General features: G+C 38.3%; 1 protein-coding gene across 4 annotated transcripts in view; it reads right to left on the minus strand.

The window, feature by feature from the left end:
* Positions 1 to 259: 259 nt before the first annotated feature.
* MAP9 (microtubule associated protein 9) overlaps positions 260 to 23,091 on the minus strand; it is a 29,337-nt gene continuing 6,505 nt past the window's right edge. For 2 of the 4 annotated variants that reach the window (XM_059697688.1, XM_059697689.1), the window contains exons 6-14: positions 19,969 to 20,065; positions 18,525 to 18,766; positions 13,605 to 13,675; positions 12,440 to 12,608; positions 11,322 to 11,411; positions 9,702 to 9,863; positions 9,431 to 9,576; positions 9,119 to 9,251; positions 260 to 4,793 (exon numbers count right to left, since the gene is read on the minus strand). In XM_059697688.1, the coding sequence (XP_059553671.1) occupies positions 4,671 to 4,793; positions 9,119 to 9,251; positions 9,431 to 9,576; positions 9,702 to 9,863; positions 11,322 to 11,411; positions 12,440 to 12,608; positions 13,605 to 13,675; positions 18,525 to 18,766; positions 19,969 to 20,065 (1,233 nt within the window). In that variant the 3' untranslated portion in view covers positions 260 to 4,670. Of the gene's footprint in view, positions 4,794 to 9,117; positions 9,274 to 9,430; positions 9,577 to 9,701; positions 9,864 to 11,321; positions 11,412 to 12,439; positions 12,609 to 13,604; positions 13,676 to 18,524; positions 18,767 to 19,968; positions 20,066 to 23,091 lie in introns of those variants that run through there. The other 2 variants (XM_059697690.1, XM_059697691.1) reach the window with 2 other exon arrangements.

Raw genomic sequence — 23,091 nt, forward strand, 5'->3', positions numbered from 1 at the left:
TGGGAGTGTAGGTAATTTTTACTATTTCTATTTTCCAATTATTTGATAATTATATAATCTTACATCTTTGTAGTTTGTGTAATGTCTTAAGTAAAAAAAAAAAAGTTTTATATCCAAATTTTCAATCATTTCTAATAAAAGGTACATCAACATAACATCATTATTTCATCTTTAGTCCACAAATGAAATTCATACCACATTTCCTAATATTATGAAATTAAATTTTGGCAGAGTCAATAAATAATATCACCCAATAAAATAAATCTTGAATGGTTCACTTTAATTAAGCATTACATGAAAATATGCTAGATAAAAAAGCAGACATTAAATACATCTCCTCAAATAATTCTTAACATCCAAGGTCAACAACCAAGAATTGTGTTCACCCAAGTTAACATTCTACGATTACTTGCAACATATATACTTTAAAATAATCAAATCACCTGGAATTTTAAAGTAAGAGAATTCAGAGGTCTCTGAGAGTTAAGCATTTATTATTCTGTGAGCCAATGTACTTAGGAGGCAGGAAAAATGATAAGTTTGCCTTGTGTAGAATGAAAGCATATGGGTTTAATTACTTTTAAATGTAGCACTCCTGAAATCAGAGCCAAGATTAAAAGAGGAAAATATGTTTCCTGTACTAGTTTACTCTTGGGAACTGTTTTGGCTGGCATGCAATTTTTCCTATTTTGTGAAATTCCTTTTCTCTCCTGCCCATGACCCTGGACTTAAACTTTAGTATTTCTTCACACTATCAGTGGTAGGGTAGGTGAGCTGCTTTGATCTGGTGGATAGTTATGGAGCTAGTGGAAAAATAAAGGCACATCTGAGAGGATAAAATTCAACCAATAATGACCAGTCACAAAAATTAGTGTGAATGTTTTACCAGATTATCAAAATTGTAAATGGTGGGCAGAATACAACTGGGAAGCCTGATACCTAAGTTCTAATCCAGATTTCTTACAGTAGTTTTGTGAGCTTGGGCAAGACAAAGTCTTTGGGAATCAGTTTCTTCAATTTAGAAAAAAAGTTTGGGTCACGGTTATTAAATTATTAACATTCCTTTTATTAACCGGTACACCTAGTAAGTTGCATACTACTGTGGACACCTAGCTACTCTCAGATACTGCTTTGGCAACAGTGAAAAACATCCGTTTCAATACTATTTAAAAGAGTAAGTGCACTACTGTCACTTGAAAAATGTGATGCTCTATAAACCACTAGAATATTGTTATCCCTGAACAGTTAATTTCTTTCATTTAGAAAACTTAAACCTCCTTCTGATCTAAAATGCTGTTGTTTGTTTACTTATGTAACACTACTATTTTCTTGATTATTGAAACTTAAATTCTGCATAAAAATTACTTTTTATTACTAATACTTAAATTTCTAGGGAAATGTTTTTTTGGTAATGTTTTAAAAAATTCATTACATTTCTATTTTCTTTACTTTGAAGTGTCAGCATTTTTTAAGTGATAATACAATTTAATAATCTGAAAATCTATAGGCTTACCCTATGTTAATTTGAATTAAAATTCCCTTATTTTATAAATTATTGAAAACTTAATCAGCAAATTTCTACATCAGCTATTTTCATCTCATGGCACACATAAACTAATTACTAAAATTCTGCAGTACACCAAAAAAAAAAAATGTTTTGCCAACCTGATAAAAAAATTCTTTTTAACTTATTCACACTGGATGGCTATCATAGTGTCATTTTATTATTTGACAATCTAAGGGAAAAGAGGTCAGTGTCCCTGACTAGTCAGGTAGTGCATGTTTTAAAAATTCTTGTGGCACACCAGTTAAAAATCACTGATGTACATTGATATTTGAGACTTTTAAAGGAAATATGGGGAAACTATATCCTTTAAATAGATGAATATATTCAAGAGACTATTACTAGGCTTGATTCTCCCCTTGAAATCTCAGAAGGTAAAGAGTACTATATTTTCACCTACCTTCCAAAAGTCAGCTTTATTTCTGCTACAGGAGAAGAGTTGACTTCATTCAACTAGATAATTCAATCAGCACTGGTTGCTATATAAACAGGAAATTATACACATATATATTTTAATCAAAGTAAGACAAAAGTATTCTTTTGAAGGAAATTGCTTGTTCGGTCTTTGCAAACATTTCAATATCTCTTTTCATCCTACCTCACAAGCAACACTAAGAAATTAGATTTCTTTTTAGGAGGTCCCTAAGTAGAGGTCACCTCCATATTCTCTTTTGAGTGCTATGACCTAGCCAGTGGTCGGCAAACTGCAGCTCGAGAGCCACATGCGGCTCTTTGGCCCCTTGAGTGTGGCTCTTCCACAAAATACCGACTTCTGCGCATGGGCCACGAAGTTTCACTCGCACTGTACATGTGTGCCCACACGTGGTATTTTGTGGAAGAGCCACACTCAAGGGGCCAAAGAGCTGCATGTGGCTCGCGAGCCGCAGTTTGCTAACCACTGACCTAGACTGACCAGGAAAGCAAAGATTTCTTCTTATATATGTCAAATAGCCATTATCAACCCCATCTATGTTAACCTTCTCATGCATACAAAATAGGGAAATATAGGGCTCATGGTAGTCAATAATGAAAAAAATGAACATCAATAAACCATATGTGCCATATGTTTACATTAATTAATTTCATTCAATCTGACAACTTAGAGGTGATAATGGTAACCCACTAAATGTGATAATGTAGAAGAAAATGATCAGGAAGTTGAAATAAATATTAATGGGAAATCTATGACACATTTATGATTTCACAGCCATAAAAGTAGCTATCCTTTTTTCCATTTTTCCTTTTACTTCCTGGAATTTGCAAGTATATTTTTAGCTTTGAACAGCTAGTTAGATGCAATTAGCACTGAATGATCTATTCTGGTAGGCACTGTGTTTGGTACTATGGGGGACACACAGATGAGTAAGAGGCCCTAAATTCCATGCTGATAATACATGTTGCTGGTAATGATTAAGTATTCTCCTAGTTCAGGCTATATAAAAATGTCATTTATTTGTCGGTAGCACTGATGTGACCTTACAAAGGGACCCATGACATCTTTCTTACCTTGCATATTCACTGTATCAAGATTAATTCTCAGAGTGTGAAACTCCTGAGTGACTATCTCAATGCCTATATTCCATAACCTGCTGGTTTTCTAACATTCTAATCCTAGATACAAAGCATTTGACTAAATCCTTAAATATTATGAATTCTGTTTCTACTTTATAGATGTCTACAGCTATTTCTTAAGGGAAAGATAATCTCTGGATAATAATACGTGATTGTAGGATCTGAGAGGTAAAATGTGTTTTAAGTTTGATATAACACAAAGGGCTTGAGAAAATTCTCAGAGGCCACGTGAGAGCATGAAATGGGCATGTGGCTTCTGAAGGGTGACCCACTTAATCAGGTCTAGCTAATCCCAACTCAGTCACATGCTAAGAGTGTGGCAACTTACTTGATTTCTCTGAGTCTCAGTATTGTATCTGCAAAATGAGACTAATAATACCTACCCTGATGAGTTGTTGTAAAGATGGAAATAACATTTGTAAATACTCAGCAGAGAGAATAAAATAGGTGCTTAATAAATAGTAACTGCTTATTCTTATCCATTATTGCATTGCACGTTGGCTAAAGTAGCATTTCAACTCCGAGAGCGTTCACTTGGTCTGTGATAAACTAGCTGACCAATTCAAGTATGAGTCCAATAAATAGAAGGATATGCAGAGATCTAATAAATAAAAACTGGACATTTTCTCTACAAGTTACCTTCTCATACATACAGCTGTCTTCCAAATACAAGCTATAAGATTCTGGATTAGTTAAAAGGACAAAAATTGCTTTCATCAATTTTATGGCTTCAGTCTGGAAAATAATAATAGTGATAATGGCCTTGAATTCTTGTGGCATTTCCTTAACTAATGTGTAAGTATATCACTACCATGGAATGGATATCTTTTTAGTATCACAAACAATAAAGCGAGATAGAATTTAGAAAGACAAATTTCAGAGGTCTCCCCATGACAAAGTGCCTGTGATTGTCACATAAGCCTAGAACAGGTAAAGCTCATTCAAATTAAAACATAAGACAGAATTCTTAAATAAAATGCCGCAATGATTAGCATTCTACTGAACTATTCCCTCAGTTGACCAAAATTCTAGCTTGCAAAGTGCAAATGCAACTGCTTCGAGCTAAAGATCAATTTTAGAATAATATATTCATACTCCCCAGCAACCTTTCAATTTAAAAACCTGAATCTAGATGTATAAACATACATAAATACAATTATTTCTATAGTTATTGTACTAAATGGTTTCCTTTTTACTATTGGGAATAAACATACTTAAATAACCTGAACAGTGTAGAGAAAGTGATCACTGATCACCTGATTGTAAGAATCCTCAGCATATGATAAAGGGTATTTTAAAGGTAAGAGAATTCTGATGATTAGAGCTTTTAATTTGAGGCAGTTTATCTACAGCTCAAAAACCACTTTCAATGTTTTCACTGGTGAAGCTCCAAAGCATCCTTTTCATGATCAGCAGAAGTGGCTGGCATTTAATTTAAAATAAATATTCTAACTATAAATAACTGGATACGTAGTTTTAAAACTATGGCTAACATCACTGAATTAATAACTAAATAATGTAAGAAGTAGAATTATCAAATCACTTTTGAGAACACAGTTCTGCTTGGAGGACTCCATGGAGGAAGTGCCTCATTTTCAAGAAAGGAATGACGTTTCTTTACTTTTCGTTCCATTCTTTCCTGCCTTTCTTTCTTTTCCTAAAAAGAAAAGAGAAAACTATAAATTTATATACATGTATAAACAGAACAAAATAATCCTATATAATAAAAGAGAAATGTGCAAATTAACCATCCCTTCGCTATGGTCAAGCCATGCTCACCAGCCACTCCCACCAGCCAATCAGGAGTGAGTATGTAAATTAACCCAACTAAGATGGCGGCAGCCACGGAGCTGGAGCAAGCAGGAGGCTTGGGTCCTGCCTGCCCTGGCCGCCTCTCAGCTCCGCTCAAGGCTACAGAGTTTTAATTACAGAAGATAAATAAATCCCAGGAAAAAAAAGAAAAAAAGGAGAGGCTGGGAGCTTGGGTCACTGGGGGGTGTGGCCAGCCTGAAAACAGCCATCAGCCCCTCACCCAGGCTGGCCAGGCACCCCAGCAGGACCCCACCCTGATCCGGGACACCCTTCAGGGAAAACCAGCCAGCCCCTACCCGTGCACCAGGCCTCTATTCTATATAATAAAAGGGTAATATCAAAATTGACCCTACCAGCAGAACGACTAGTAATGACTGGTCACTATGACACACACTGACCACCAGGGGGCAGATGCTTAATGCAGAAGCTGCCCCTGGTGGTCAGTTCACTCCCACAGCAGGGGCTCTGCTCAGCCACAAGCCAGGCTGATGGCTGCCAGCACAGCAGTGGTGGCGGGAGCCTCTCCCGCCTCAGTAGTGCTAAGGATGTCCAACTACAGCTTAGGCCTGCTCCCCACTGGCAAGTGGACATCCCCCGAGGGCTCCCGGGCTGCCAGAGGGATGTCTGACTGCCAGCTTAGGCCCGATCCCCCAGGGAGTGGGCTTAAGCCAGCAGGTGGACATCCCCTGAGGGTTCCCAGACTGCGAGAGGACACAGGCCGGGCTGAGGGACCCTCCAGAGTGCACAAATTTTTGTGCACCAGGCCTCTAGTCCATTATAAGATATTTAAATGTCATTTCCTAGTTTAATTGGCTAAAAAGAAATAGCAGCTAGGGAATATTGCTACTTTATAATAAAAAATAGGTATTAATGCAGCACTTAATTTTTTAAATATTAAAAGTGATTTTTAAAAAGAATTATGTAAACCAGGAAAAAAGACCTGTAACTCCATAATTCAAAGATAATAATTGGTCTAAGTTAGTGATCATTTTCTGAGACCAGGTTCTCAGACGTAAGTTTATTAGGTACAAAGGTTGAATAGATCATGGCAGCAAGGAATATTTCAGATCTTTTACAAATAGTTGAAAACTGAGCCTCATGTTTCTTTGCTTATTTTTGAGCTTGAGCACATCATTTCTTTAGCCCTTTTATGAGATTTTGCTCAATTATTTGGTTCATCTTAATTGTATGAGTATATCAGAGTTTTTAATTTTTAGCAAGTTACATATCATTTAATAAATATTAGCTTTATAGCAGACATTTTATCTACCATTACTTTTAGTCCTTTGATTTTTACAAAAATATAAGATAAGTATTTTAGGAATAGACAACAGTTTAAAGAGTGATATAATCAAAACCTGTATAGCCTTATGAAATAAAACATGATCAATACTTTCGTGCGCTCCCTCATCTCACCTTCCTTCCTGTCCACCACAATGAAGTAACCATTACTATGACCTTGAGGCCTATCATTGCATCTCTTAATACTTTTATTATATACTGGAAGCCCATTGCACGAAAATTCGCGCAATAGGCCTTCCTTCCCCTGGCTGCTGGCACTGGTTTTCCTCAGGCACCCGGGACCCAGGCCTTGGTCTGGCCACAGCGGAGAAGCCAAACCTTGAGGCTAGGCTTTTCCCCTCCAGCTGCAGCGAGGCTTGGCTTCTCTGCTGCGGCCGCAGCAAGGCTTGGCTTCTCCGCTGCAGCTGCAAGCCTCTTCAGTCTTCGCTCCGCGCCTGTGTATGCAAATTAACCACCATCTTTTTTGGGTTAATTTGCCTATTCACTGATTGGCTGGTGGGCATAGCGGAGTGACACCAATTGCATGTTTCTCTTTTATTAGTATAGATGTATTTATGTCAGAATAATACATAATTTTGTTTTGCAGGTTTCTAGAATTTATACTGAAAGGTAATGTGCTATATTTTCTGTTGTCACTTCCTTTTTAATTCATCATATTTCTAAGACTCATCTACATAGAGCTGTAGCTCTAGTTCCCTGATGTGCATCAACATATAACAATTTATGAATCAATTCTTTTGTTGAAGACATGATCTCTTTTCTCCCTCCACACAGACAATGATACTATAAACAAACCTGTTTATTCCTTGTGTTTATAATACAAGATTTTCTCTCCATGTACATGTGCAGGAATGAAATTGCTCATTTGTAGGGTAAGAATACGTTCAACTCTGCTGGGAAATTTATTCTCCAAAGAGGCTGTAAGAATTAACCCTCCAACCAACACCTATGCTTTTTATTTTGATACATGAATGATTTTAAATTGAATGTTTTGTTATTTCTTATAATACTTTTAGATTTTTAAAAGGATCTTATTACCATGCGATTTGATAGATATTAAATTTTATTTTCTTTTGGTTCTACTCTCTGGCATTTTATATTTAACTAGAAGCTCGGTGCACAAAATTCTTGAACTTGGGGGTTGGGGTCCCTCAGCCCGGCCTGCACCCTCTCGCAGTCCAGGACCCCTTGCTGCTTACCTTTTGGCTCGCTGCTCCTTAGTGCTGCCGGAGGCAAGAGAGGCTCCCATCACTGCTGCTGCACTCACCAGCCTTGAGCCTGGCTGCTGGCTGAGTGGCGCTCCCCTTATGGGAGCACACTGATCACCGGGGGCAGGTCCTGCGTTGAGCATCTGCCCCCTGGTGGTGTGCATCATAGCAACCGGTCGACCAGTCATTCTGAGAACTGATTTATGTCCAACTGTCACACAAATAATCCTAATTGTTATTTTCTTGCATTCATTAATTCATGTTACTTTATTATACATACTAGAGGCCCAGTGCATGGATTCGTGCACTGGTGGAGGCGTGGCCTGCGGGGATCGGCCTGCTGTGGGAGTGCTGCTCATCCTGGTCAGCTAAGCAGTGCTCCCACTGTGGGAGCACACTGACCACCAGGGGGCAGCTCCTGCATTGAGCATCTGCCCCTGGTGGTGTGCATCATAGCAACCGGTCGACCAGTCGTTCTGATCATTCTGCCATTTGGTCACTGGGCTTTTATATATCTACTAGAGGCCCGGTGCACAGATTCATGCACTGGTGGGGTCCCTTGGCGTGGCCTGTGGGGGTTGGGCCGAAACCAGCAGTCCAACACCACCTGCGGCTTCTGCCTGCTGCTCCCGCTCATCTCATCCCTGCTGTGCCTGCTGTGGGCTTGCACCCAGTCAGTCCTCATTGGGAGACGCTTGCACCGCCATAGTGGCGCTTGCCAGCTGTGAGCCCTGCCTCTGGCACCTGTCAGTCAGCTGAGCGGTGCTCCCCTTGTGGGAGTGCACTGACCACCAGGGGGTAGCTCCTGCGCTGAGCATCTGCCCCCTGGTGGTCAGTGCGCGACATAGTGACCGGTCGTTCGGTCGCTTAGGCTTTTATATATATATAGATAGATAGTACATCCTTACTTGTAATAGGTTCTGTGGTGTCCTGTGGGTCTATTATTCTACTGGTACTGGTACTATCCTGCTTCAATTTGTATTTATTCGTTCAACTGTTAAGCACTGAGATCCTACTCAGGGTACCATGCATAAAGTGATTATAAAATCCAAACACACTGATATGACCCTTCTCCCTCAGGCCACTTGTAAAATGGATGTTAATAAACAATGAAAGAATAGACAATCCAAATTATGTGAATTTTTATAAAACGTATAAACAAACTGCTAAGCTTGTTAAAGAACAAAAGGGAGCACTTTCAAAGAGAAGTGGATCCAGGAACAGTCATTTGAAAGTGAAACATGATGGATAAGAGAAGCCACTCATGATGCAAAGAAGAGAGAGCATTTCAAGGAGAAAGAACAGGTGTGGGAGCTCTGACAAGGGGGGAAACTGTGGATGTGAGCAGAAACAAGAGACCCAGTGTGAATAAAAGCTGGTGGAAGATAGGAGAGGGGTACCAGACGTGAATAAAAGATAGATGAATAAGATTATGAGACCTTGCATGCCATGGAAACAGAACACAGATGGAAAAAAGAAGTCAACAAGTGACACTGAGAAGGAAGGCAGAGAAATGAAAATTGAGAGAATGAATTCAATAGGGTAGCTTCCAGATAGAAATGGTCAGTAGGCAGGGACAAAGAGAACTTAAATTAGGGACAAAAACATCACATAAAACATACATTGAAAATATATAAGTGCATTAGCAAACAAAACCTACCAGCCATTTTTCATATTCATCAATAGCTTGTTTATCTTTATCTTTTTTCTCAGCTCTTTTCAGTTCTTCTTTCCTTTTTTCACTGATTTTCTCTTTCCCCTTTTCTTTCAAAAAAGCTTCCTTTTTTTCATTCCTATGTAGGATAGTATAAAACACTGGAAAGTTAAAGGAGAACATATAATAAACATTTCCTAATATATCTTTGAAATAAGGAAATCGAGATGCATTAGTAAATTTCAAGTAAATGATTTTTAGAAATCCTAGAGTACCACCAATTTAAAATCTATCAAAATATTGATTATTTTGGATTACCATTTTTCCACAGCAGTTTGGTTGTCTTTCTTTTTCTCAGCAATAGTTTCCTCCTCCTTCTGTTTCTTTGCTCTTTCATATTCTTTTTCCTTTTTATTTTTCTCTTTAAGATATTCTATCTTTTTTTCTTTCCATCTTTCAAAAGCCTGAAAAAGTCAGAATGATTTTCTGATTTATTATGAATATTGTAAAGTCAGTAAAAATACAGTCAATCACTAATTCAGATTTCAGATATTTAAAATGAATTAAAATATTCAAAGCTGTCAGATACATGTTGTGCTTCTTCTTTTCTCACAGCATTTTCTTCTTCAGTTTTCTTCTTGTTTTTGGCCTCAAGCCTTTTTTTTGCAGCTATTTTCTTAGCTTCCTTTTCCTTCATAGCCTTCCAGGCTTCAAATGATGCTAAGGCTTCTTCTCTCTTAGCAGCTCTTTTCTATTTTGGAGAAAAAGTAGATACTTATATATGTATGTACAAATAGCTAGACAAATATAAATATACCCCCAAATATATTTAGCTTTAATTTCCTTGATATGCATCATATATATAAATTATGTTTCAAAGCAGATAATTTATTTACAATGGTTTGTACAAATTAATTTATGAAAAAATATATTCTGAATTATTCACTGCATTTTAAAATGTCCTTTACAAAAATACATTTTATCAGCTATTGATCTATTAGCTGATTAGTTAAAGGAAATCAACTTTTTTTTCAAAGTGTATACAAACATCAGCAATATAATCTGTAATAGGCTCAGTGGTACTGTAAAATGTTCATAATAAAATATTTAAGTAAAAGAAAAACAGCAAAGTACTAGGCTTATAAAGAAATTCTGAGTAAGGGAATTTGGCCACATCACACAGTAAGCTACATATCTTTGCTTTGAACAGAGTTTTGATTGACATCAAAGAATAAATTCTTACTCCGTAAACATAGTCCAAATGGTGAACATGTGGCAGACTGGAAAATATGTAGGTGAATGTTATTACTTTACTTGCTTCCATCTAATCCCATTATATCCCATGCTTGCCTTAATACTGGTTAACATTAAGTGATATAAAACTTTATTATGGAGATGACATTATTTAGAAGTAGAAGGACTACCTAACTCACTAAGTTGTGAAGATCAACTGAGAAGTGTCTGGCACTGACCACAGCACTAAGATGCTACAAACATGGTGACAGGTGTACAGACACGCCCCCTTCAGGGCTGCTCCACACAGTACTGTGTTTGGGAAATTTCTTTCTAAACCTACTTAAGTACTATACAGCATAATGAAAATTTTTTGTTGTTGCTAGGTTTTTTTTTGTTTGTTTGTTTTTGTTTCTTCTCAGGGCTTTTATTTTAGAAGATGGGAAAGAACTCAGCATGCTAGGCTATCAAGTAGGAGTTAGAGGCAGAGGTTGAAGCACAGGAGAGAAGCAAACAAGAGTTCAGCTCCAGTCAATGGGAAGGATGTGGGTCAAGGGCTCAGGTAGGGGCTGGTCTTAAAGATACATATGAAATCCAAGTTAGAAAAAGGAAAACTGAAGATTAATGTTAATGGCCCTTTATATTCTTGGCTAAGTTGTAAGAATATAAATCAATTTTTAAGAGTGAAGTAGGTAAGTAGTCACAAGAAATAATTAAGTTCATAATCAGTAGTGCTAAAGCTATTCCATACATATAAAAAATAAAAATCTGTGTATCTGTTTTTCATATAAAATAGTTGTAACATATTTATATCAAGCTAAAAATGTATAAAGCTCCAGAGAAAATCAGAAATCAATTCTTTTATATACAAGTTATTCTGCCATTTAAAAAACAGTTGATTTAGAAATATTTAATACTGAGATGTTTTACTGACTTAAAAATCTAGAATATTGTTTACTTTTATGTTTAAGAATACCTGTTCATTTTGGATCCTTGAATTTTCACTTTCAATCCTTTTAATTCTGTGCTTTTCATGTATTTTTACATTTTTCTTCTCTAACCACTCCTGTGAGAACAAGAATAAAGCTATAATATTCAAAGTTTCCAAAATGAATGAGTTCTTATATATTTCTGAAATATTATATTAAAACCTATAGAAATCGAAATAGATTTTATAAATTCTATATTATTTTTCTTTTTCTGACAATATCCTATATAATAAAAGGCTGATATGCAAATAGACTGAACAGCAGAACAACTGGAACAAATGAATAATCGGTCACTATGACGTGCGCTGGCCACCAGGGGGTGTGTGCAGAACATGGTGGGCGTCGGCTGCGGTGGGATGGTGAAGCAGGTGAGTGGGGGCACCAGACCAAGGCAGGCGCCAGTTGCTGTCATCAGGGCAAGCCTCTGGTGGTTACTAAGAATTTTTTGTTTCCGCGCGCCACGGTCCCGCCTGGTGCTTGCACCCACTGCCAGCGTCAGAGCTGCTGCTCGCACCCACAGCCAGCGCCGGAGCCGCCCCTCACACCTGCTGCTGGTGCCCGGTGCCAGTCCCAATCGCTTGGCACCATCAGAGGGTGTGAGTGGAGGCTGCCGGCCCTGATTGCCTCTGAGGGTTTCTCCACATCCCCCTGCTCCTGAAGGAGGATCGGGGCAGCAGCCACCACTCACACCAGCTGACGGTGCCAGTCCTGCTTGCACCCACTGCTGACGCCGGCCCCAGTCAATCCATGCTGTCAGCAAGTGCGAGCGGGGCCAGCACTGTCAGCACGTGGGAGCAGCGGTGGTGGGAACAGGGTGTCGGCAGACAGAGGACCAGGGGCCACACGGGGGCGTGGAGGATAGGCTGAGACCCACCCCTGTACCTACTTCAGCCTGGTGGCCCACAATTCCTTTTGAGGTTGCCGAATTTGTGCACTAGGCCCTTAGTTCTAATATATAAAGACTGCTGGGGTATTATAAAAAATATATTTCCCAATAAATTAAGTATTAAATTATCATTTCTGATGGAGTAATTTTATTCCTTGATAAACAGGTAAACTTATGTGATTAGTACTTACAATTATTATTATTGTTATTACTTTTTACCTGATAAACAGCTGCCCTTATGTTATCTGCTTTGTCAGGTTCTTTGTTCTGTTTGTGTGAGGACTTTTGATCCAAGACTTTCAAAGTCCCTAAATAGTGAGAAGAGGTAGTTTTTGATGGAGTTCTCCTTATAGAACTAGAATTCTTTAAAAACTCAGAGGTCATTAATCTGAAAAAAACAGCAACAAATAAATCAAGATAAAGTATTAAAATTGGACTTAATTGAAAAACATCTGTAAGAATTTGCAACTACTACATTTGAAAACTACATTCTAACTTAATAAATTATAATTGCTTTGAATATCATGTATAGTCTTTTCTTATTACACAGAGACCCATTTGAGATATTTTAAATTTTGTAACTTCCAGTTATATAACTTTAAAGTGACTGTTCTTTTTAGGTGTTTGCAATGAGAACATTTTTAACAAGCATGGACTATATCATAAGTTACCTGAAAAAAAACACCCAATATTAATAAAGTAAGTTTTAACAGTTTCTTGTGTTACCCTGTTACATAAACTATTCTAAATATAAAGTTAGAATGGTATCCTCTATTTCAGGGGTTGGTGGGAAAATCTGGCTCATCCTGTTTTGGTAAAGAAGGTGACCAAGTAACAGCTACATACTGTCTGTGGCTGCTTCCTGGCCTCCGCAGCAGAACTGACCAGGCTGGGCGGTCTACAAAGCACAACGATTGTACCAAGTGGCAACTTACAGAGACAGCGTGCTGGCCCTGTTCTAGTTGATCAATGATAACTTAAAAGATTCCGAAGGCTTGATTAGCATTTATGAGTTAATGTTCATTATCACCATCATCAGCGTTTAACAACTCAGTCCATAGAACCTCAAGGCTTTGAGTATAATTTTTCATGTGTTAGTAAAAAACACTTAATAGAGAAATATAATGCTGGGCCTCAGCTTTATTACCACTTTATATCTACTGTCTCAGGACAATCAGGAGAAACTCTATCCCAGAAGGAATGTGGAGTATGGAGAATCCTAATCAACTTAGGGTTTATATCATGAAGAAACTACTCCATTTAACTCATGAGATGGGAATTAAGAGAAAATCAAGTAACAACAAATGCAATTTATAGAAGTTCAATTAAAACTAGCTTTGTGTAACGTAAACCCATAAATCAGAGATGATGAGAACTTGATTACCTGCCGGAGGCACTGGATGCTCTATTATTTGCTGACTGTTTATTCTTCTTATTTCTATCTTCAGTTGTTTTCTAATAAACAGAAAAGGCCATAGATGGATTACTTCCCATAACTATCACAGTGAGGCTTGGAAGTCAAACTGTCAGTAGTAGTAAACAAATGTTTCTTAAATTTTTACAGAGTGTTCAAGTACAGTATTCACTGGAAACAAAGGATGTTACATTTTAGAGAGAGTTGACAGACTATCTATATAAAAGGCTAAGTGACTGACCGTATGTCTGTCCAAACATCCTACCATCCAGTACCTATGACGCACACTGGCAATTTAAAAATAAACGTTGACTCATGCATGCGTGATACATATTCCCAACTTCTCATTATTGATGAATGCACCATGGTATCCAGTCATGCTATAAACGCCATAGATAGATTATTAAGAGAAATTATGAATTTGAATGTGACATTTGGTGAGAAAGTTCTCTTCCTCAGAGGGGATTTTCGACAATGTCTCAGTGTTGTGCCGCATGCTATGCGATTGGCCATAGTACGAACGAGTTTAAAGTACTGTGGTGTTTGGGGATGTTTCAGACAGTTGTCTCTAAAAACTAATATGATATCTGAGTATTCCACTTATAGCAAATGGTTAGTAAAACTTGGAGATGGCCAAAACCACTTTGGCTCAGTGGATAGAGCGTCAGCCTGCGGACTGAAAGGTCCCAGGTTCGATTCCGGTCAAGGGCATGTACCTTGGTTGCGGGCACATCCCCAGTGGGGAGTGTGCAGGAGGCAGCTGATCGATGTTTCTCTGTCATGGATGATTCTAACTCTCTATCTCTCTCCTTTCCTCTCTGTAAAAAAAAACTCAATAAAATATATTTAAAAAACAAAACAAAACAAACAAACAAACAAAAAAACTTGGAGATGGCAAACTTGATAGCAGTTTTCATTTAGGAATGGATGTTATTGAAATCCCCATGAAATGATATGTAATGGATCTATTATTGAATCTACCTTTGGAAATAGTGTATCTATAAATAATATTAAAAATATACCTAATTGTGAGGTTCTTTGTCCTAAAAATGAGCACATTCATAAATTAAATGAAGAAATTTTGGAAATACTCAATGGAGATTTTCACACCTATTTGAGTGATGATTCCATTGATTCAACAGATGATGCCAAAAAGGAAAATTTTCCCACAGAATTTCTTAATAGTATTACTCCCTCAGGAATGCCATGTCATAAATTAAAATTGAAAGTAGGTGCAATCATCATGCTACTGAGAAATCTTAATAGTAAATGGGATCTTTGTAATGGTACTAGATTTATTATCACAAGATTATGACCTAACATAATCGAGGCTAAAGTATTAATAGGATCTGCAGAAGGAGAGGTTGCTCTGATTTCAAGAATTGATTTGTCCCCATCTGACACTGGCCTCCCATTTAAATTAATTCAAAGAATTTCCTATGATGCCAGCATTTGCAATGACTATTAATAAATCACAAGGACAAACTCTAGACAGAGTAGGAATATTCCTACCTGAACCCGTTTTCAGACATGGTCAGTTATATGTTGCTTTCTCTCGAGTTCGAAGAGCGTTGATGTGAAAGTCAAAGTTGTAAATACTTCATCACAAGGGAAATTAGTCAAGCACTCTGAAAGTGTTTTTACTCTTAATGTGGTATACAAGGAGATATTAAAATATGTGTAATCAATTTATCAGTCATTGTTTTTATCCATGTTTTTATATCATGTTTTTGTTGTTTTTATATCATGATTTGTTATTTTTATATCACATCATGTTATTGTTTACTTATTAATTTATATATTATTTTCATAAACATTTTACTAATTTTCTTTCATCTCTGAGACTTCTATTATAAAGAGTGAATAGTGATATTAAAACATTTTGTATTTTAATTTTATAATACTACTAGGGGCCCGGTGCACAAAAATTTGTGCACTCGGGGAGGGAGGGGGGGTCCCTCAGCCCGGCCTGTGCCCTCTCCCAGTCTGGGAACCCTCGGGAGATAAGGACCTGCTGGCTTAGGCCTGCTCCCGGGTGGCAGAGGGCAGGCCCAATCCCTAGGTGCAGCCCCTGGTCGGGCTCAGAGCAGGGCCATTTGGGGAGTTGGGGCACCGCCCCCTGTCATGCACAGAGCAGGGAGGATCAGGAGGTTGCGATGCCACCCTCAGTCACGCTCAGGGTAGGGCCGATTGGGGGATTGGGGCACCGCCCCCTGTCACACTCAAGGCAGGGTCGATGGGGAGGTTGCGGTGCAACCCCCTGTCACGCACAGAGCAGGGCCAATCAGGGGGTTGGGGCGCTGGCCCCTGTCACTCACAGAGCAGAGCCCATCAGAGGGGTTGGGGCGCCGCCACTCTCACACTCAGGGCAGGGCCGAAGGGGAGGTTATGGCTCTACCCCGTCACACACAGAGCAGGACCCGTTGGGGGGGGGGAGGGGAGGGGGTTGGGGCACCACACCCTGTCACACACAGAGCAGGGCCGATCAGGGGGTTGGGGCACTGCACCCTGTCACACACAGAGCAGCAGAGCGATCAGGGGGTTGGGCAGCTCCCCCCTATCAGGTACAGAGCAGGGCTGATCAGGGGGTTGGGGCGCCTTCCCCTGTCCCGAACAGAGCAGGGCGGATAGGGATGTTGTGGCCCCGCCCCCTGTCGCACACAGAGCCGCAGGACGATCAGGGGGTTCAGGGGGTTTGGGCACTGCCCCCTGTCACACTGATGCTGGTGCCCGGAGGCCTCGCGGCTCCGCTGATCCCCGTGCACTGGGTGTGTGTGTGTGGGGGGGGGAGTGTCCCTCAGCCCAGCCTGCCCCCTCTCACATACTGGGAGCCCTCAGGCATTGACCCCCATCACCCTCCAATCGCAGGATCGGCCCCTTGCCCAGGCCTGATGCCTCTGGCCTAGGCGTTCGGCCCGGGCAGCGGGGACCCGCAGCTGCAGCGGCCCCACGATCGTGGGCTTTGCTTTAGGCCCAGGCAAGGGACCCCTAGCTCCCGGGACTGCCAGCTTCGACCGTGGCCAGCTCCTATCGCTGGCTCCACCCCTACTTCCTGCTATCACTGGCCAGGGCAGAAAAGGCACCTGATTCTCTGATCATGGCTGGGGGGCAGGGCAAAGGCAGCCCCAGGGCCGCCTTTGCCCTGCCCCCCAGCTCTTAGCTCCCCCCTGGGTTTCCTATCACTGTCAGTGGCAGGGGGCTTCTTCCTGCTTTCCCTTTCACCTCCCTGCATTGTGCCTACATATGCAAATTAACCGCCATCTTGTTGGCAGTTAACTGCCATCTCAGTTGGCAGTTAATTTGCATATAGCCCTGATTAGCCAATGAAAAGGGTAGCTCGTACGCCAATTACCATTTTTCTCTTTTATTAGTGTTGATATTATATATACTATTTTGGCATGTAATTTTTTGCAGTAATGTAATTACCACACAACTCTTTCTTCTAATTAATTTCCTTTCAATGTGCACAAATCCGTGCACCAGGCCACTAGTAAAAAGATAAACAAAGGTGACTCATGAAAGAGTCCAGTGACAGAGTGACTGGAGCAGAGAAGAGGGAGGGTCTCCATGAGGACTAGGCATCAGAGCTAAGAAAAATGAACAGTAGAAAGGAGCCACCTGAAAGAAGATGAAAAGAAGGACCAGTAAGTATCGAAAGTCTGAGAAGGGAAAGAGCTTGGTAATTTTGAGAAACAGAGAGAGATGAATGCTGCTGAAGCCCAGTGGACAATGCAGAGAGAGGAGGAATATGTGGTCCCAGAAGAATCCCTGGAAATCTTTAGGGAATAGTGAGAAGTTCACATTTATTCTCATGATGAGAATCCAACAGAGACCTTAGCAGGAGAGCAATTTAATTCCCACATAAGAAAGATCATTCAGTAGCAAGTAAGAATAAAGCCAAGGATAGATTCACTGAAAAGAAATATGCTATGATCTTGTCATATGTAAATTACCTGTTTTCATTTAGAATGACCTCTGTTAGACATTTCTAAGATTCTGTCTATAAATTCCAGAATACTTTCTTTTTTAGGAATAACTTTTTTACTCTACACAGACAGATGAGTTGCTAGCATTACAGATGTAAACATATCCCTAATTTGGCATTCTCTTTTTTCCTAAGGTACGTGGTTAAGGACAATATATCTGAAAAAAGGCTTAATGAACCTTCTCTATACATTTTAATAAAAAGCTAATAGTCTGTATTATAATAAAGTCCTATTCAAGCACAAGTTTTCAGCTAGCACTGTAATCTTTCCCAATAACAAATATACATAGCCACCAGTCAACTGCAGCTATAAGTGATAAAGACTAAATTCAGGAGAAATGCAGACTAAAATTGCTGTGCCATAAATTTTAACAGTACAGCACTCTGGTGCAATGTAGCATAGGGACAAATAATCCTACACACCACAGATTTGGTCCTCAAGGTTATAATAAAATGTTTCTGATAATGACCCCGTCCATCCATTTTAACACACATGGATGTTGATAAACATTTCTTCTTAAAGATTTGCATTAAAATTTGTAAAATGTTTAAAGATGATATCCAAAGAAATAACCTTCACTAATTAAAACCTTGGCAATTGTTCCAGATGGCTGCATTTTTAAATGAAGACCCATAGAAACCTATCCACTTATGTGTACGTATTTCTGATATATTTAAAAGCATATTGCCATATACTTCTGATAATTTTAATGAAAAAAATAAGTTTTATTATATTCACTGAAACCTTCCCTGAAGTTAAAATTCTATTGAATTAAGAACCACTTGATAATACCACAATCAAAGATGAGTTTTCCACAGATAATTCAGAAGTATCAAACATGGAAAACAAAATAAAGTTGTATTTTGAGCTTTAAAATATAAAATGTATAATTTTATATTAATACCTTTGCAGATTCAGTTGCACTGGTAGATCTTAAATTCTGCTGAGATAGTGGTGGATCAACAGTTAAGTCATCATTCATTTCCAATTTAGCTTTCTCCTTGTTTTCTTCAAGGTCATCAGAAGTCACTTGCCCTTCCTTGGATTTCTCAAGTGCAGAAGTAACAAAGTCTATCAAAAATGAATTATCTTCATTTTTGTCTGATTTCAAGGAATGATGGTTTTCAGTGAATTCTTCATTCTGATCTATTTTGAGACAGAGTAATAGCACTAAAACTCCATTGTAAATTAACAAGGTGGATAAGAGATTCATTTGCTTTCCACTAGATGTCATTAATCCCTTTTTCTTGCAAAATAAAATATGCAGAAACTATCATATTCAACTTGAATAAACTTTTATTCCAGTGATCTACAAAAGAGAAAGTTGTTACTCAACCTACTAAAACATCGATGTACCAAATGCTTAGAAAATTAGTAAACAGACTGGAATAACTACCCTACACCGAAGACACACCAAAAGCACTTATTGATCTATAAACCAAGTAAGGCAGATGGCAATATCAATTGTCTTCAAAAGCCTGTTTCTTAGCTGTAACAAGTGGCTTTATAAGTAGGAGACACACATATCTATGCTACTACAGTTCTCAGTAGTGCAGATGTAAAATTGTATAGGTGCAGAGAGAACCAGGAATGCATATCACTCTAGTATAGTCCACCACAGAGAGTAAAGCCACCCTCTAAAGCAGCGGTTCTCAACCTGTGGGTCGCGACCCCTTTGGCGGTCGAACGACCCTTTCACAGGGGTCGCCTAAGACCATCCTGCATATCAGATATTTACATTATGATTCATAACAGTAGCAACATTACAGTTATGAAGTAGCAACAAAAATAATTTTATGGTTGGGTCACAACATGAGGAACTGTATTTAAAGGGCCAGAAGGTTGAGAACCACTGCAAAGAGTTTTATTCCCACTAAAATGCAGTGTTATCTCTGATACCAAGGGGGCACTAAAGGCAGTTTATTTTTGCATTATTATTTATTATTATATTATTTATTTACTAGAGGCCCATTGCATGAAGAGATTCATGCAATAGGCCTCCCCTTCCCCTGGCTGCAGGCACCGGTTTTCTTCCAGCACCCAGGATCCAGGCCTTCGCTCCAGCCGCTCACTCCAGCCTCAGCGGAGAAGCCAAGCCTCTTCAGCCTTCCGTCTTCATTCTGTGCCTGTGTATGCAAATTAACCACCATCTTTGTTGGGTTAATTTGCATATTCATCCGATTGGCTGGTGGGCGTAACAGAGTGACACCAATTTGTATGTTTCTCTTTTATTAGTGTAGATATTAAAACTGTAAATGTACTTTTGCCCACCTGTGCATTATTTCTTTTACAAATACAAGCAATTGCGTTCACAGATAAAATAAGATACAATAATTTGATACAATCACCTTTTATAGATGTTTTTTCCCCAGATCCTGGTGAAAGGGAATCTCCAAAACTTTCTTTAAGGGATGATGATGACAAACTTGTTAACCATGGATCCTGCTTAAAATAAAAGATAATAAAAAAGTATTTATTAAGTTAGGTCAGTTCTCAAGATTTATGGAGGACAATAGCATTATTAAGACTATTTCTTAAGTCTGACATCTGCATTTTTAGGAGTTTGCTGATGCAACACCAAAAGCTTGTTAAGCTAGTGGAGGCTAAGATGCTTTATTTTCAAGCCTCCATGTCTTGATCATTAAAAGGGGTCACTACAGCCTTAGCCAGTTTGGCTCAGCGGATGGAGCGTTGGCCTGCAGACCAAAAGGTCTCAGGTTTGATTCTGGTCAAGGGCACGTACCTTGATTGCGAGCTCCTCCCCAGCCCGGGCCCTGGTCAGGGATTGTGCAGGAGGCAACCAATCAATGTGTTTCTCTCACATTGATATTTCTCTCTCTCTCTTTCCCTCTCTCTTCCTTCTCCCTAAAAGTGAATGAAAAAAAATATCCTTGGGTGAGGATTAACAAAAAACCAAAAACATACACACAAAAAAGGGGTAACTACAGAGCTATTCTAGTTCTTTAACAGATATCTCTACATTTATTTTTAGCAATTTTTAGAATTTCTGCTACTCTAAAATGAAATCTCATAAATATTTAAGGTAAAGATTTGATATCTATTTCTCTAATTCTCCATTCTAAGCATAAAGATGACAGTAGGTAAAAATCCTTACTTTAAAACAAATATTACTAGGCATCCAAATGAAAGCAATTATAAAACCAAGTACATAGCTACTTATAAATATCTAAGATTTTATGCACCTCAGTTTTCTTCAAAATTCTAAAGATTACACTAAATGAAATCATTATATTTGTGTTTCTAAAGTAAATATCTTTTTATAGAACAGCAATCCAATCCATGGAGCAACTACTAAAATATAATGCAAATAGGTACAGGCAAAAAGGCAATAGAGGAATTACAATGAAAAACAAAAAATATGTGACTGACTCATAAAAAGGCAGTAAAGGAACAGTAAGAACAATATCAATTAAAAAAACAACGGGTAAAATAAATACAAAGCAAACAGTAACAAACTGGCCCTATATGTACTTACATTAAAAGTAAATAGACTAAAATAAAATAAAATAAAATATTTAAAAATAAACAGACTAAATACTTATGAATGCTATAATGGGCTCATAAATAAATGGACTACCACTAAAAGGAGATTGTCAGACTTGATAAAAATATGACATCAAACTGTTATTACAAAAGAGTCACTTAAAGAGACACAAATAGTTTGAAAGAAAAATGATAAAAAAAAATATTTACCATGCAAACAGTCATTAAAAAGTTAACACATCACACAAAACAAACTGCAAAATAAGGAGTATCTCCAGATAGAAATATTTCATAATGCGAAATAGGATCAAGACATAAGTGTATGATGTGTCTAATAACAGAGTCATAAAACACTGGCAAACTGAAAGGAAGTATAGACAAATTTGCAAGCATAACTGGAGATTTTAACACTGTTAGATGGTACTAGGAGAATCAACTAGATAACAGTCAGTGAGAATGGAGAGGACATGAATGATACTGCCAGGCACCTTGAGCAAAATACAATTATAGACCATTATATCTAACACCTGCAGAACACATATTTTTTTGAAAAAGCAAATGGAACTTTCACAAGATACACTTAGGTTGGGCCATAAAAATATCTTAATTTCTTAAAATGTGAAATCATATAAGATATATTCTTTTATCACGACAAAATTACAATTAAAGCTTTTGTATTGAATTATAATTTATCTAGAGAAGGTCCAAATATTTGGAAATAAAATCATTAGGAACAAAATAACCAATTGGTCAGAAAAAGCGATCATAAGGGAAATTAGAAAATAGATTTAAAGAAATGAAAATGAAAATAAATGGCATTAAAAAAATTGGGTGCTGCTGAAGCAGTGCACAGAGGGAAATTTATAGCTTTCAATGGTTTCATTAGGAAGGATGCAAAAGGCTTTTAAAATCAGTGGACACATTTTAAAGGTAAAGAAATTAAACACAAGGAAAGAAATAATAAAGAGTGAAAATCAGTGAAACTGTAAATAAACTATAGAGAAAATTAACAAAGCCAAAGTTGGTTCTTTGAAAAGTTTAATAAAACTGAGCAATGCCTATTAAGATTTAACAAGAATAATAGAAATTATAAATTCTATATTAGAAATAAAAGATAGAATGCCATGATAACACAAATTTCTTAAAGGAAGTTAGCCAGGGACCATATAGTCCATTTCCCTGATTTGCTAAAGCACATTATGGAGGAGGAAACCTTCCCATACTCATCCCCTCTGAAATGTGAGGTGGAAGTTTGCTAATGATAGTGAAGTGTAAAAACGGGGCCACATGTTCTCCCCTAATGATGATACATAATAAACTTTCTGATGAAATCCTGAAAGATCACACTGACTTCCATTTTTTAATGTCTCTGAAAGTATAGGACAGTGCCATCAACATTCAATACATAAAACCAAATGAGAACACTGACACTGGCTATGTCCTTAGTTGGCATGGATAATAAAGGGTCACATACCAAATCTTACAAACTCAGGGGAGGTGGGCCCTATAAACTCAGAGACCAAAAGTAACCGTATAGGATGGTCTGAACATAAAAATTCCTAACTAAAAGCAGGTCATGGCAGGTAGTCACATCCTAAGCCTATGGCTTCCTTGACAAAGGTCAATCTTTGCCGTAGGTGAGCCTATTATCTTTTTGCATCTAAGATACATACCTTGGAAATGTCAATCCTCAGGGCACACCCACCTCACCAATGCAAGAGGCCACAGAACCCCTCATTGTTACTTCTTTCCTGAATACCATCTCTATGTGCTGTAAATGTTTTGTTAGCTACCCCGTACCCAGCAATGTAAAAAAGTATGTGTCTCTCCATTTTACTTTTTATCCAGTCCCAAAGATTTCCCTGCTTTGCTTTCCCCTACTCCCTAATCATTATATCCTGAGACTCCTCCTTTGATTCTAATGTATAAAATAAGCTGGAAAACTGTCATTTTCCAGAAAATGTTCT

Source organism: Myotis daubentonii, chromosome 5, assembly GCF_963259705.1.
Source record: "Myotis daubentonii chromosome 5, mMyoDau2.1, whole genome shotgun sequence".
Classification (NCBI taxonomy): domain Eukaryota; kingdom Metazoa; phylum Chordata; class Mammalia; order Chiroptera; family Vespertilionidae; genus Myotis; species Myotis daubentonii.